The following is a 13,768-nucleotide window of genomic DNA, read 5'->3' as shown; positions in this document are numbered from 1 at the left end:
ATTGTGTGAGTTCATAAAAAGCACGTGGAAAGCACAGACAGGCTAACAGCCTAAATGCACCACATGCTACTTTGAGTCCCGCCTCACTGAATCACCGAACAGATCATCTCTGCAGAAATCGGTGGCCTATGTTTGGTTCTGCATAGTTCAGAATTTTAGAAGACAGAACTCTGCCAACCTTCTATGTTCTGAAGATCATTTGTCCTCACGGGTTCTTAGAAAGGTCAAAAACACTGTCACCGTGAGTATCAATTTAATTTGGATAGTGATTTTTCACTAGCAAGAGAAGTTTTTGTTAATAATCTATAAAAATAGACAAGGTTATTATAAATGAAGCTTTCACATCCAATTGGCATGGGCGTGCCAGTTTTGAATGTCCAGTCTGATGGCATAGGAAAGCTGCCATCTGTCAGGTGGAATCTTACTTTTTAATTAGTGCTGTTTATCCCCTAATCTCTGATCTCCAGTCACATGACATGCCTGGGTGTGACTATGTACAGAGATCATTTGAGACTGAGAAATGACCTGTCTGTAGTACAGAACACTCTGTATTGAGACTATTCATTGGACTGTCTTTGCTCCTACAATGAGATTAGTCTGTCCACTAGGGAAAGGTTAACCATGTCAGTGGCAGGTCACAGGAACATGCGGGTGGTGGTGATCATGTGACAGTGAACTCACAGGCAGCCCATAGGGCCCTCTGGGTCCAGGTTCTCCCACAGCTCCTTTCTCTCCCTAAAATGAAAAAGCAGAAAGTTCCAATCATACATGAACCCTTACATTCCCGTACGGCTCACAGAGCAAGCCGCCATTTAAATGTTCTATCAGAATGCCAACAATTCATACTCCTTCAAGATTGTAGTGGTGAAGTAGTAAAAGTCATCCACCATGGCAGACTACCAGGTGACTGCTGAGGGGACAGGAGAGAGCTGCCACCACCCAGCTGTGCTAAAGGACTGCCATGTGCAGGACAGACACTACGCGGCCTCCTCCAGCATTTGTGTAGAACATTACTGTTTGTTTTAATCCTATCCCTTACCTGACACACTTTGGAGTGGAGCTGACTTTAGATTTGATATCTTGATGAGGCACAACATAAACTACAAAATACGTTTCTTTTATATAAGTGCCTTGCAAGTTAATTTTATACAATCTCTCCTTTTGTGCCTGTGTTTCTACAGCAAGGTGTCAGATGAGGCCAGGAGTAGAATTCCCAGCTGTGAATTTTTGGATCAGGGATATTTGGTCTGTATTCCCCCCGCCCCCCTTTTTAAATATAAGATTTTTTTTAAGTCAGGTCCCTCTTTGGAGAAGCCCTTCTTTGACCACTTTCCATTTCTCCATCTTTCCTTGCAGTCTGTGAGACACACTCATGTTACTGTTAGTTTCTGTCTGTGGCTCTCACTAGAAAGGGCACACTGGAGCTCCAGGGCCCTCCAACTTTGGTCCTATCCCATCCACCAAGTTTTAGAATAGTGCCCAGCACATTAGTAAATATTAGTTAGATACATTAATCCCTTTGGGTCATACATTGTTATACCTGTCTTGTTTTCTTTTTGAAAAGGATTTAAAAACGTTTCTTCCTTCAGTGAGTGTATGATGGTTAGTGTCCCCCTTTACCTACTCTCAGTGTCCATTCCATAGGGTTGGCAATAGGGTTGATCCAGAATGCTTGTGAAGAATTAGGGTTATTGGAGGTGGTCAATGGATAAAAATAACCTAGTCAGATGCAGATACTAGCACCCAACCAATGGACAGAAGCTGGGGACCCCTGGGGTTGAACTGGAGAAAAGCTGGAAGAAAAGCCCTCCTGAGGAGGGCTGCCCCATAGGAAGACCAGCAGTCTCAACTAACCTGGACCCCAGAAACCTCTCAGACACTAGACAACCAACCAGGCAACATACACCAGCTGATATGAGGCCCCGGACACATATACAGCAGAGAACTGCCTGGTCTAACCTCAGTGAGAGAAGATGCACCTAACCCTTGAGAGACTTGAGTCCCCAGGGAGTGGAGAGGTCTGGTGAGGTGCAGGTAGGGGGTGAGAACATCATCTTGGAGACAGGGGTAGTGTAGAGGGGTGAAGGGGGATCTATCGGGAGGCAGACCAGGAGGGGGATGAAGACTGGATTGCAAAAAAAAGGATTAAATAATAATAAAAAGAGTATTTTTATGCTGCTCTCTACAGACTAAACTGTTATTATGTAGCATAAAAATGCCAGGGACACTGATGACATTGCGATGAGTACCTCCATAGAGAATTCCATCTTTTTTACTTTATTGTGCCTTGTTTCATTGGGACTTAGAGTTCAGTCCATCTTGTGTGTGTGTGTGTGTGTGTGTGTGTAAAGCCAGGTTTCCCTGAGAATTCTTCCTGCAGAGGTTTGGGGGAGGGCTTACCCTCCTTCTTCTCAGGGTTTCCATTTGAGTGGACATCAGACATTATTTTCATTTTTCTTTTAAATTTAGGGGGCTGGTGAAGCTGTCAGCTAATGACACATAGGGTACAATGACATTGCTGGAGATGGATATCTCTAAGAATCTGAGCTCCTCTTAACACTTTAGATTTGCTAATTACGAAACAGCAATGGTACGCAGAGCAGTGGCCAGGCTGGTGATGGAATAAAATGTAGATTTGAATTATATTTCTGGCTCTTTCTGGAGGCGAGGCCTCCAGAACTCTAGGAACTTTCTCAATCCTTCTGTGCTTGGATTACATTAGTCATAAAATAAAATGGTAATAAATGTTCTGTGAAAATTATCCTGAAGACTATATATGAGAGCAATATATGACATTATACAGTGCTACATAATCGATGTCACAAGGGTGGAGCTGCTTACAGTTAGGGTCATGTTTTTAATGGAAGCTTTAAAGAGCTTTCTCTCTCTCTGTCTGTCTCTCTCTGTCTCTCTGTCTCTGTCTCTCTCTCTCTCTCTGTGTGTGTATGTGTATTTTACTGGTATGTTGGGAGTAGCAGTCAGAGGCAGTGTTCACAGAAGCAAGCTAACTAACCGTACAGTAGCAGCCTGGATCTAGTCTAAATAGCACTATGGTGCTTCCCGCTGTCCTCCCTTCTCCTGCCTCTCCTGAGAACCTTGGCTTGCTTTGTTTTTAAAACACTGGGGCATATTTAAATATGGTTAGTGGTCACTACAGAGCTTGTCTGGGGGCAGGGGTTTTCTTCTAGATTAGCCTGCTCCTCACAGCAGGACATCAGGAGATGTGGACCCGGGAGCCAGTGCTAGCCAAGGGGACACTCAGCTGGAAGCTCCAAGGAAGGTGATTTTCCTGCTATGGTGGGTCTCCCTCTCTTGGGGAGAGCCCTGTCCTTGGTACAAGTCTCCCTGGGTGACCCCCTAGGTCTGCAGTGAGGATTTTGCCTGGATAGAAGCAAGGCGTAGACTTCTCCTTTGGCCTTTTTGGTTATAGGAACTAGACACTACCTTCTTGTTCAAGCCTTATGTTCTCTACCTCAGCACCAAAGCATCAATCCCAGTGATGATTGGGATTGGCATCTTAGATACCCTCAGAAATGAAACAGTAAGCAAGGGATTTGAATTCGTAGTGTTCTCCCACCTCGGAGTAAGGGGTTCCAAAGGAATCATTGTCCCTCTCAAACTTAAAACACTAAAGAGTCCTAAGGCCAGGGGAAGAGATCAGTATTGGAAATGAAACCCACTAGCATGCTTTCAGCTCTGGGGGCACAGATGCAAAGTGAAAGTGGCTTGAAGACAGTGTTGTTGGATGTAAGGTGGGAGGAGGGCTCTAGGCATGGCTTCAAGTGCCCTGTCCTCTACGCAGATGAAGGTATCAGTGGAAGGCAGGGAGCACGGAGAGCTGCATGCTTCTGCGTCAGTCATGTCTTTGAGAAACCTCACACGGGAAATGCTTCCTTTCTTTTTAGGCTGGCCGAATTTTATCCAGGTTCCTTAATTTGTATACCAGCAACCAAGAACGGGTTCTAGAACGCCTTGCTTTTGCCCACCCTTTCTGCTTTAAATCAGAAACATCTGCAGGAGACTCCAGACGGCTCCTCCATTAACTCCGAGGCTCACGCTCTGCTCCGGCACTCGGTACGAGGGCACTTGGAGCACGCTGACACATGATCCTGTTTGAGGAGACACAAGTGTAGCACTTCACACCGCATGCACCTGCCTTCAGCTATGCATTCAAAAATTCTTAGCGACTTCATTTGCTCTTCTGGTTAATTCTGCACCAGCGCTGATACCTGATACCCTTGAGACACTGTTGAGCTATCGGAAGTAGCAGCTGATTTACCAAACAGCAAACCCTCTTGAGCCCCTGGGCACGTTGCCAACAGACCTCCTGAGCTCTGCTGCTCCAATTTTAGGGTGGACTGAGTTTCTTCATCCAGTGCTTGAAAATGAATATCAGCAGCAAGGACTCTCTTAGCTTTGAAGTATTTTTTAATGAACCTAATTACTGGAAGTTGTTGGTTTGATCTTAGAAATAATATAGTAGATTCAGATAATATATTTTGAAGGACTCATCTCTTTCTGAAATTCTTGGATAAAGCCAGTATTCACTGGGGTCTAGTCCATAGTATTTGTATTCACTTTGGCCTTATTCTCTGGCTTTTTTTTTTTTTTTTTGCATAGATTTCCTCTTTGCAATAGATGAATGGAAATAGATTTTTCCTTACTCATCCTTAGAAGTCTTCATTAAATCCCTGATCTTGGTTCATGGTTCACAGGGAACTCCATGGAAGGGGAGGAAGAAAAGTATAAGAGCCAGAGGAGATGGAGGGCATGAAGAAAACAGGCCCTCTAAATCAACAGAGCAGAGCTCATATGAACTCACAAAGACTGAAGCAGCACACACAGGGCCTGCCCAGGTCTGCACCAGGTCCTCTGTATTGATGTTATGGCTTCTAGTTTAGTGTTTTTATGGGATTCCTGAGTGAGCTAAGGACTGGGTCTCTGATTCTTGCACCTTCTCTTAGTCTCTTTTCCTTCTGTTGGTTAGCTTTGTCTAACTTCGATATGATTTTTCATCTTATATTTTATTTTGTTACATTTTAATATTTTCTCTTAGAAGCTTGTTTTTTTTTCCCTAATGGGAGACAGAAAGAGAATGAATCTGGATTGGAGGGGAAGGAAGGAGGAACTGGGAGGAGTATAGGAAGCAAAGACCATAATCAGGATGTATTATGTGAGAAAAGGATCTATTTTTAATAAAAGGAGAAAATAAAAAAGACAATAGATGCGTCACCTGAAGCTTTGTTTATCTATGGGTCTATATTCACGAGCATTCATAAAAGTCTATGTGACGGTGATGACTGTAAGGATATTATTCGATGTACCAGAGCAACCAGCAAAGAGGGAGTTCTTCAAGTAGGAGGAATGGTGCTTTCACCTCCAACAGGCTGCATCATACACAGTTGTATCTGATAAGCATTTATTGCATGTATGAATTTACTTTACAGAACACAGGACTAGGAAATTAGAAGGCATGTCAGAGACATTACTACCTGGTCCTCTCTTTAAAATCAAATTAGCCTAGTGTGATGAAAACTCTTATTTTAAAGAGACCACAAACTTGCACAGTGAACTGTGCCAGCATTGTGAAATGCTCACATTCAGTATAGTTTACCTTACACAGTGTATGGCGGGGAACCTGATGACACACACACACACACACACACACACACACACACACACACACACGCGCGCGCGAGTTTTCCAAGGTGAAGAGAAGAAAAAGCGGGCGAGAAACGGAGAGAGGGGAAGAAGTTCCAGACACGGGAGCAGCTGCGGGCTGCAGCACATTTTTGTGTGTCAGATATTCATCTTCCCTTGAATGCCTATCTTTTGTTGCTCCCAAGGATATGGAAACATAGTCTAGGATAGCGAGGTTGGTGAAAGGGCTTTGCTTTATAATGCACCAAAATCATTTCCTTATGGCTAGAGGAAAACAGGTCATTCTTTAACCCTCGAAAGAAAAATGAGAACATGGGTAACTGTATGGAGAAGACTACGTTGGTTTTATAATTTCCTTTGGTAAAACATTATAATTTACTCAGAATGAATACAGTAGCTTTGTATTAAGATTATCAACCAGAATATGTAGTTCTGGAATTTTTTAGCCCTATTGATTTCAACTTCCTGGATGAAGGCCCAATGAAAATGGGTTAAGAAGGAATAATGGGGGCTATTTATTTTAGCTATGTAAATGTATGCATTGTTTGCATGAAGGCAGGCCGATTCCACAGAGTTTTCTTCTTAGTCTAAGGACTCTGAATGGTACTTCAAATGGGCAGTGTTTTCCTTTACTACTAGGTAGTCCCCCATCTCTCCTGGAAAATGAATAGGCTGAGATCATTGTATACAGAGAAGGCATGCTTTGATTCCTCCAGTACTCAACTTAATTGTGACAACCCAAAGAGGGACTTACTCGTTCTCCTTTGGGACCTGCAGGGCCGTGGGGTCCTATAGGACCATCAGCACCCTAAAAAACAAAGATAAAAATAGAATACTATGAGACAGGTGAAAGACTGGGGTTCTGAGTTACTCTGACTTGCCTGCAGATGCCTTAGGTCAACACATCTGATTTTAAAGTACTTTATTCTCAATGGTTTTTCATGCCAGTTGTTTTTGAGAAATCCATGCAAGAGGGGTGAAGTATCTTACTGCATGTTTAGTCTACACAAAAGCTATGTCTCATAGTTATTCTTCTCTGATGAAGTATCTTCATTTTGTCCTCATCCTCCCCCCACCCCTGCCAGATTTATTTTTATTTTATATGTAAGTGTGAGTGCTTTGCATGTATCTATGGACATTAAATCTTAGGCTAGAACAAAGAAGTAATTTCAGGCAGGAATCTAAATCTTAGGCTAGAACAAAGATGTAGGCTTCAGACATGAGAATGACTTTGGGCTAGGACAGAGACGTAGGCTCAGATATTTTGGTCATCTTGATAAGCCCTTAGAAACAGTGATCACAGGACTTGTTTATTGCCTTGCTTGTTCTTTGACTATGTTTGTTTATTGTCTTGCTTGTTCCTTGACTATTTGCATCTATTGTACTGCTAGTTCCTCAACCTAGAACTGACTTTAATACTTGCATGTAATTAAAATGGTATAAAAGCATATTGGGGAAAAAAAGAGTAGTGTTAACTTTTAAAACAACTTTTTGTAGCTCTATTGTGACAGCAGGACTCACAGTGTGAGGGGACTGTTCTAGGGTCTGCCTATAGCTTGAACACATAAGTGGTTTCTGTGGCAGATAAGATAATACACAAAAGAATGTAAAAACTCTGGAGTCTGCTGGAAAATAACCTACTTGGTGGTTCTTAGAACTGAAAAATTTCAGACTTAGATTCTTAAAAATGAGGTAAGGATTTCAAATATATTTGCTCAATTGTCAGGAAGACTCAGCTTAAAGAAGCAAAGAGTGCAAAATCGTGTTTGTAGATACATGCATATTTCATTTCAGCTTGCCTATGGATTCCCATTGCTAGTCTAGCTGTTTGGTGGAGTCTGTTAGAATCTCAGGATAGGAAAGAATCCAGAGTTTGAAACTCATTCTCATGTGGGGAAATTCTTAGTATCTTAATCATGGCCTTACTGCCTCAACTCAAGGGTCACCTCTACAAGGCTCCGAAATACTGAGTGACGGAGGCTAAATGTTAGAGGTGGGACTGCCCCCCCCCCAAAGTGATAAAAATGTCAGAAGACACGATTCATTTCCGCAAATAAAGAGACCTAGAAGTCAGTTTTATGGAAGAAATTACATTTCTAAGACAAACATAAATGTAAAGAAAAAGTAAGTTAAAATACATTCCTTATTTTTGCCACTTCAGGGTTCCATGGGATCATGGGAAGGCTTTTATAAATTGTTTTAGGTTGCTGAGACACAGAAGGCAACTGGACTGGTCGTTTTCTCACTGAGTAAATTATCCAGATTCAAACTTGGGCTTCTGAAAATGTTCTGGCAGCTCAGGCTAAACTTTCAAGTTGCAACCCCTTCTCTTTCCTTCTCTCCCCTTTTCTACCATCATCATCTACCTCCCTCTCTGATTCTGGCCCTAAGTGATGCCTCATCGGCTGGAAAGATCAGAGGAATGAAGGGGGTCTTCCCCCGAGCACTCCCCGAGCGAGTGCATGGTTCACATCCACGAAGCACGTCTGGAGCAGGACATGGGGCCGACTCACCCGGGATCCTGGCTTTCCGTCTAAGCCAGATGCTCCCTGAGATCGGGTTGGTGTCGGGGTTGGTGGGTGTAACACGAATGACAAGAACAGAGATTAGTATGAGGCACTGATGAACAAATGCAACACTCCAAACAACATAATACACACTCACAGGATTCTGGGATGAATATCACATTGCTACAGACAGTTAGTTTGTAAGAAAAAGTCACGTGACAATACGTGCCCCACAGATGATGGCATTTAGTGACATTTCTACCAGGAAATTCTTATCTAAAAAGCATGAAGTTTTCTCAGTGGGCTGCAAAGTACTTGCTGACAATATATAGTAAGGGGGCTTCTAGCTATATGGCCACATGAAATTCATTTTCTGGAGACTACTACTCATGATATATTTCTTTAGATTCTCAAGAGGAAGTAAGGGCAAACTCCTAGTAAAGGGCTCGATCTCTGGCTACGATTGCTAAAACGATTTTATGAGCGAACTCGCTCTGCTTTAATATCTTGGGATGGCTTCAGTTTATATGGACATTATGTATTGGACCTAAAGTTCACATTAGCTGCCACTAGAGGGACTTCTAGGAACAAAGGAAAAAAAAAAAAAAAAGAAGAAGGAAAAGAAAGAATATGTGGGCTTAAGTTGAAATAACTCCCAGGATGGCTCTCAGGTTGAGTTCAAACAATCTTTATATTGATGTTTGCATGAGAAATGCCTTAAAAACCAACTCCTCTCAGATTAATGCATGCCTTTCTTTATTTTGAATTGAGGGCCACCCAACTGAGTGATTAAAAAAATGCTGTTTTCTATGTTTGAAGAGTAACTATAATTCTTCTTGGTTAAACTCTTACATAGAAAACTCCTCCTACTACTACTTTAAAGATATAGATTAGATCAAGGAATATTTAAGAAGACCTTGTGTTAGAGCTTTAAATTCTCTTGGCCAGGCTGGAGAGGCCTTGCTCGGCTTCATGTTTCAGGTGCAGTTAATTAGATTAAAAAAAAAAAAAAAAAAGAAAAGAAAAGAAAAAGAAAAAGAAAAAAGAAAAAAGAAAAAGAAAAAAGAAAAAAATTCCAGCTGCCAGTGATGATAACACATAGACTTGGGGTATTTTTATTTTTTAGGTTTTTTTTTTTTCTTAAAGATTCCTTCAGTATGATCCTGTCATGATCAAGGATATATGTGTATAAAATACGGCTTTAGGTAGCAATGATTCCAAACAGCAGGTATTGCTATCGCTTGTTTAATGTTAACTTCTGGCTAAGTGGTCTGTAAAAATCAGCAGCAGCCCTAAATTTGACAGTAGGGGGAAGTTTAGTCTAGATAAACCAGACTAAAAGTTTAGGAAATGCAAAGTTTCCTAAGCCCCACCCCTTTTTAATGACATTTTCTTTAGTCACTATTTTAAAACTTGAAGGTAAATGTTAAAGTGATAATGTTATACTGATCATAAGATTATCGAAATGGGGTGCAGAACTAGTGGCTAACAAATGCTCTAGAGATTTTGTGTCTAAAATCCATTGATCCCATTGGCACAATTTAACTTAAATTCTAATGTAGAGCTTACATAATTCACACAACAAGTGAATATATGCAAGAGGCCTGCTATGTCTAACGGACAGACCTGGGCTACTGTGTGAAGCATGAGAGCACAGTACCCGCGGGAGAAACGTCACCCACACATCTTATCTCACATCTCAAATACAGAACTGTTTTCTGTTATTGGTCATAGTTTACAGATGTGACCTATATATTTTTTACTGACTCTTGCCTGCAGTTACTGAGTAAACAACACATCAAAAGCCTGAAATGAAGCCATTACATAAAAATGATCTTAAAGAAAAATCTTTTAAGTTGTTGTGGGAAGGTTATTAGCATAAAGCATATGAATAGATGAAACCCACTTTTTTTTTTTTGTTACAAATGAAGAAGATTTCTGTAACTACCCACTACTGTCCCAGGACCCTCACTGTAGGGAATCTCCAAAACAAACAACATGAAACATAGAACACAACATGGTCAATTAACGCAAGGAGCCACAGCACTGACCTCAACTATGGCCAATTGCATACCTGCCACCAACAGGGGGCGACAGCTTTGAGAATCCAAGTAGCTCAAAGCAATTGAGAGGGGGTCTTAACCTCTATTAGGCCATGTTTGGGAGAAGTTATGAAACAATAAACATCACTTTTTAGAGAGAGATAATGGCGGAACTTATCCGTCAGCCCCACGAGAGCCAGGTTGGCATGTATGTAATTGAATAGTGTGATGCAAACAATTCAGCACTGTTTGTTATGAGGTCACCCTCGGGCACAAGGTCGAGACATCGGAAAACAAAACTGGGCTGTGCTCTGCTCTGACATACCATGTGTTCTACTGACAGGACTCTCGACTGTAAGGTAGCTACTGAGCAAGCCAGAGCTGGTACTTTGGGTAGAAAGAAAAATCTTGAGATTTGCACTGAAATGGAAAGTTTTCTTTACTTACTGGAAGACCAAGGGGTCCTCTGTCACCCTTTTGACCTGGTTCACCCTTCAATCCTTTAACACCATTTAACCCTGGTTCACCCTAAATGCAAAAGCAAATGCCAATTTTGGTTGCTATCATGGGTGTTTAAACTGTGAGAGAAGAGACCCAGTCTCCGAAACACTTGCAGATTCCAGTTTTAGGTGTCAGCAGAGTGAGGCCACATTGGCTTTGCATCAGTTAATAACCTAATTTAACACGTTGACAAATAATAATCGAGACAGCAGAACGCTCAACGTGTTGAGTATCACCAGAAGATGCACAGCTGGCCGCATGGATTTTGGATTCTGCATCAAGGAGGTTAGTGTTCCACTGTTTTGACTAAGCAGATCCAAAGTAATCAAAGTGTAGGATGCTGAGGGGATCCGTAGGAAAACCCCGCTCTGCTGGGATTGAAAACTGGAATATGCAGGACGGTGTTAAGAAACAGACATTTTAAGCCTTTAAGCATTTAGCCCAGGAGAACGGACTGAAAATATAGATGCTGATGTCTGAGGTAATGCCATTCTGCAAGTTCTCAATTCCTGACATTGCCAAGTCAGGTTCCTACATGGATTAATCAATAGAGTAAACCACAAATTGACAGTCCCAGAAGAGAATATGAAGACCAAAGAACTTGAACATAGTTTTCCTGTCTGCGCCATATTAGAATGAAGGAAATACAGTTTAACATGGGAGAACATTATAAGAGTTCTGATGAGTGATAAATCCTCTTAACTCAGTTTAGTAAAAAATCCATGGATAGAACATGCCTGCTGTCTATCAGGAATAGCATGCCCAGGATAGAGGAAGCTTGGACACACACACTTTTCAGCTTTTAAGTACAGACATGAATTTGTCAAGAAAACACTGAAAGACTCTGAAAAAGAAGGTGACCTCATTGCATGGAGATCATGGTCACATTGGCTGAAAGAACTCTTAACCTGCAAAGTACCAGCCGGTCTGCCTGGTGGCGGAAACCACTGTGCTGCTTGTTAAACAATCTAGAGTCTCATAACATGACAGCCAGGGCAGGTATAATTAACATCTGCCTAGAAGAAAATGCTCATCCTAAATGTGTGAGAAACACTGAGGTGGATGTACCCATGAAACTATGCCATATATTTAAACTTTCAGAGCCTCCACCTATTGTATACCATACTGGACTTTGCAGATTTTGGGGACTGGAATCTGTGCTGTAGCCACAGTTGAAACCCCAAATATGCTATAATTGATCAGGTCTAATCCTGAGGTCACAGTGCCACAGTCAACAATGCACTGAGGTCTGCCATGGCTTGGTTGCCAGTGTTCTTCACTTGAGGTTCATGGCTTTGCCTGTGAGCACATTTCTACTGTGTGGTTTTTAAGATGATGAACAGGAAGGTGGCCTTAGCAGGCCATAAAATTCTTTGATGGGGAATCACGCATTGACGGATGAGCACTGCAAAGTTCAATTTAAAAGCCGTCAAATCCAGTAGTAAAAAGACCAAATTTCAAATTTGCATCAAATTCTACTATTGATTGGCCATCATCTATTCCTGTAATTTGCATTAAATAAGTGAAAGGCCCTGAGTCTGTGTAACTTATCAGTTGCAAAGACAAGAAACTAACAGGTCATCTGAGGTCTTTTCGATTTTATACTTTGTTGAAATCAATAATGTAAATAACAACTGTTTTGTGGACAAAATACCTAATTCCATTTTCTGTATCAAAAGGATCTTGGGCATCATCTAATTGAATGGTTATGGTGTGCCTCAGACACCACAGAATTAAAACAGGTTTGGTGATTACTCCCAGTCATTGTAATGACTGATACACTATCCCCTGGCTTAGCCTGAAGAATGAGGTGTCATCTCTTCCCCTTCTTGGGTTACCTGCCTGACCCTGAAAAGGAAATTCAATGATTCCTGTATTAAGCCAGTATTGTTAGCAACCAGGTACAGCTGGAAGAGCCAGAAGGGGCCTTGCCAATGCCCAAGAGAGGGTGGCTGCTCTGGATTTTCGGATTGTCCAGTGCTAACACTGCATTCCAAGGTGCCCTCTAGGTCTCTGTAAAAGGAAAGAGCAGGCAGAGCCCATCTTCCCAGTGTACAAGTTGTCAAGGAAGATTAATTCTCTATTGCTCTTTTCTGCAGTCACATAAATTCTGTGACATCACAGCTGAAAGAACCTCATCCTATTCTAGATGGTGGCCATGGGAAGTACAAAATGGAGATGCTAGGTAGCTGAGTCATGAAGATGCAGTAGTATACACAGCAAGCAAGACTTTCACTTGATAGCTACCATAAAGAGAGAACAGTTCCAGGATTAGTCTGATATTTTCATTAGGTGACCCCTAAATGGCAGATTTTAATACATCATGTATTTTTCTTAAAAAAAAAAAAACACTCATATAGTGACAAGGGCAAAAGCAAAATGAGGAATGATTTATTGCCAGGTGATAGCACTTAAACTCAGTGTGAGTCACGTATTGTTAGAGTTAAACATCTGGATGCTTAAAGGCTTAAAGACTGTCAACATTACTTGACAAACAAATAAGACAGGACAGACATGCTTCCGTCATGCTTGCCCGTGATCATCAAGGAAACAGAAATCAAATAATCATGGGATTTGCTGGTACCTTTGGTCCAGGAAGTCCATGGGGTCCCTAGAAATGGAAAAGCACAGCTTTAATTAAAAACTGACTCATTGTTTCCTTGTAGAAGTGAGTATTATATCAAGTATAAAATGAGATGTGAAACAAGAATCTTCTTGTTTGAGCTACAGCCAGAGGCAGGTCAGTGGGATGTTATTTATTACCTACCAAATGTTCCTTCCAGCTCTTGGATTGCTCTGTAATAGGAAATTCATTAAGAACAATTCTGTCTGTTAAATGCCTATGAGAGGAAGAAAGCTGTTGGGGTTTTCATGGAAGAAAAATTAGGCAAAAAGAGAAACCCCTGTTTTGTATTTATAGTATTGGTACTTCTCAAATTTCCATTTTATAACTTGATGGAGAATATTTGAGATGATTCATGAATTTTTATGGAATAGAGGTAGGACCTAAAAGTCAGAAATTTAGGGGAAAAAACAGTATCCCCACAGCTTGAGTAG

The 13,768-nt window shown here is 41.4% G+C and overlaps 1 protein-coding gene across 2 annotated transcripts in view; it reads right to left on the bottom strand.

Moving 5' to 3' along the window:
• The window catches only part of Col25a1 (collagen type XXV alpha 1 chain), a 383,527-nt gene that overhangs the window by 15,831 nt on the left and 353,928 nt on the right, over positions 1 to 13,768 (bottom strand). Inside the window, exons 27-31 of one of the 2 annotated variants that reach the window (XM_076933258.1) lie at positions 13,296 to 13,322; positions 10,658 to 10,738; positions 8,175 to 8,210; positions 6,416 to 6,469; positions 682 to 735 (exon numbers count right to left, since the gene is read on the bottom strand). In XM_076933258.1, coding sequence (XP_076789373.1) covers positions 682 to 735; positions 6,416 to 6,469; positions 8,175 to 8,210; positions 10,658 to 10,738; positions 13,296 to 13,322 — 252 coding nt within the window. The remainder of the gene's footprint in view (positions 1 to 681; positions 736 to 6,415; positions 6,470 to 8,174; positions 8,211 to 10,657; positions 10,739 to 13,295; positions 13,323 to 13,768) is intronic. The other variant, XM_034501180.2, reaches the window with a different exon arrangement.

The sequence above is a fragment of the Arvicanthis niloticus genome, chromosome 4 (assembly GCF_011762505.2).
Source record: "Arvicanthis niloticus isolate mArvNil1 chromosome 4, mArvNil1.pat.X, whole genome shotgun sequence".
Classification (NCBI taxonomy): Eukaryota; Metazoa; Chordata; class Mammalia; order Rodentia; family Muridae; genus Arvicanthis; species Arvicanthis niloticus.
Note: the sequence above shows the minus strand (reverse complement) of the source record. Positions and strands in the feature narration are given on the sequence as shown.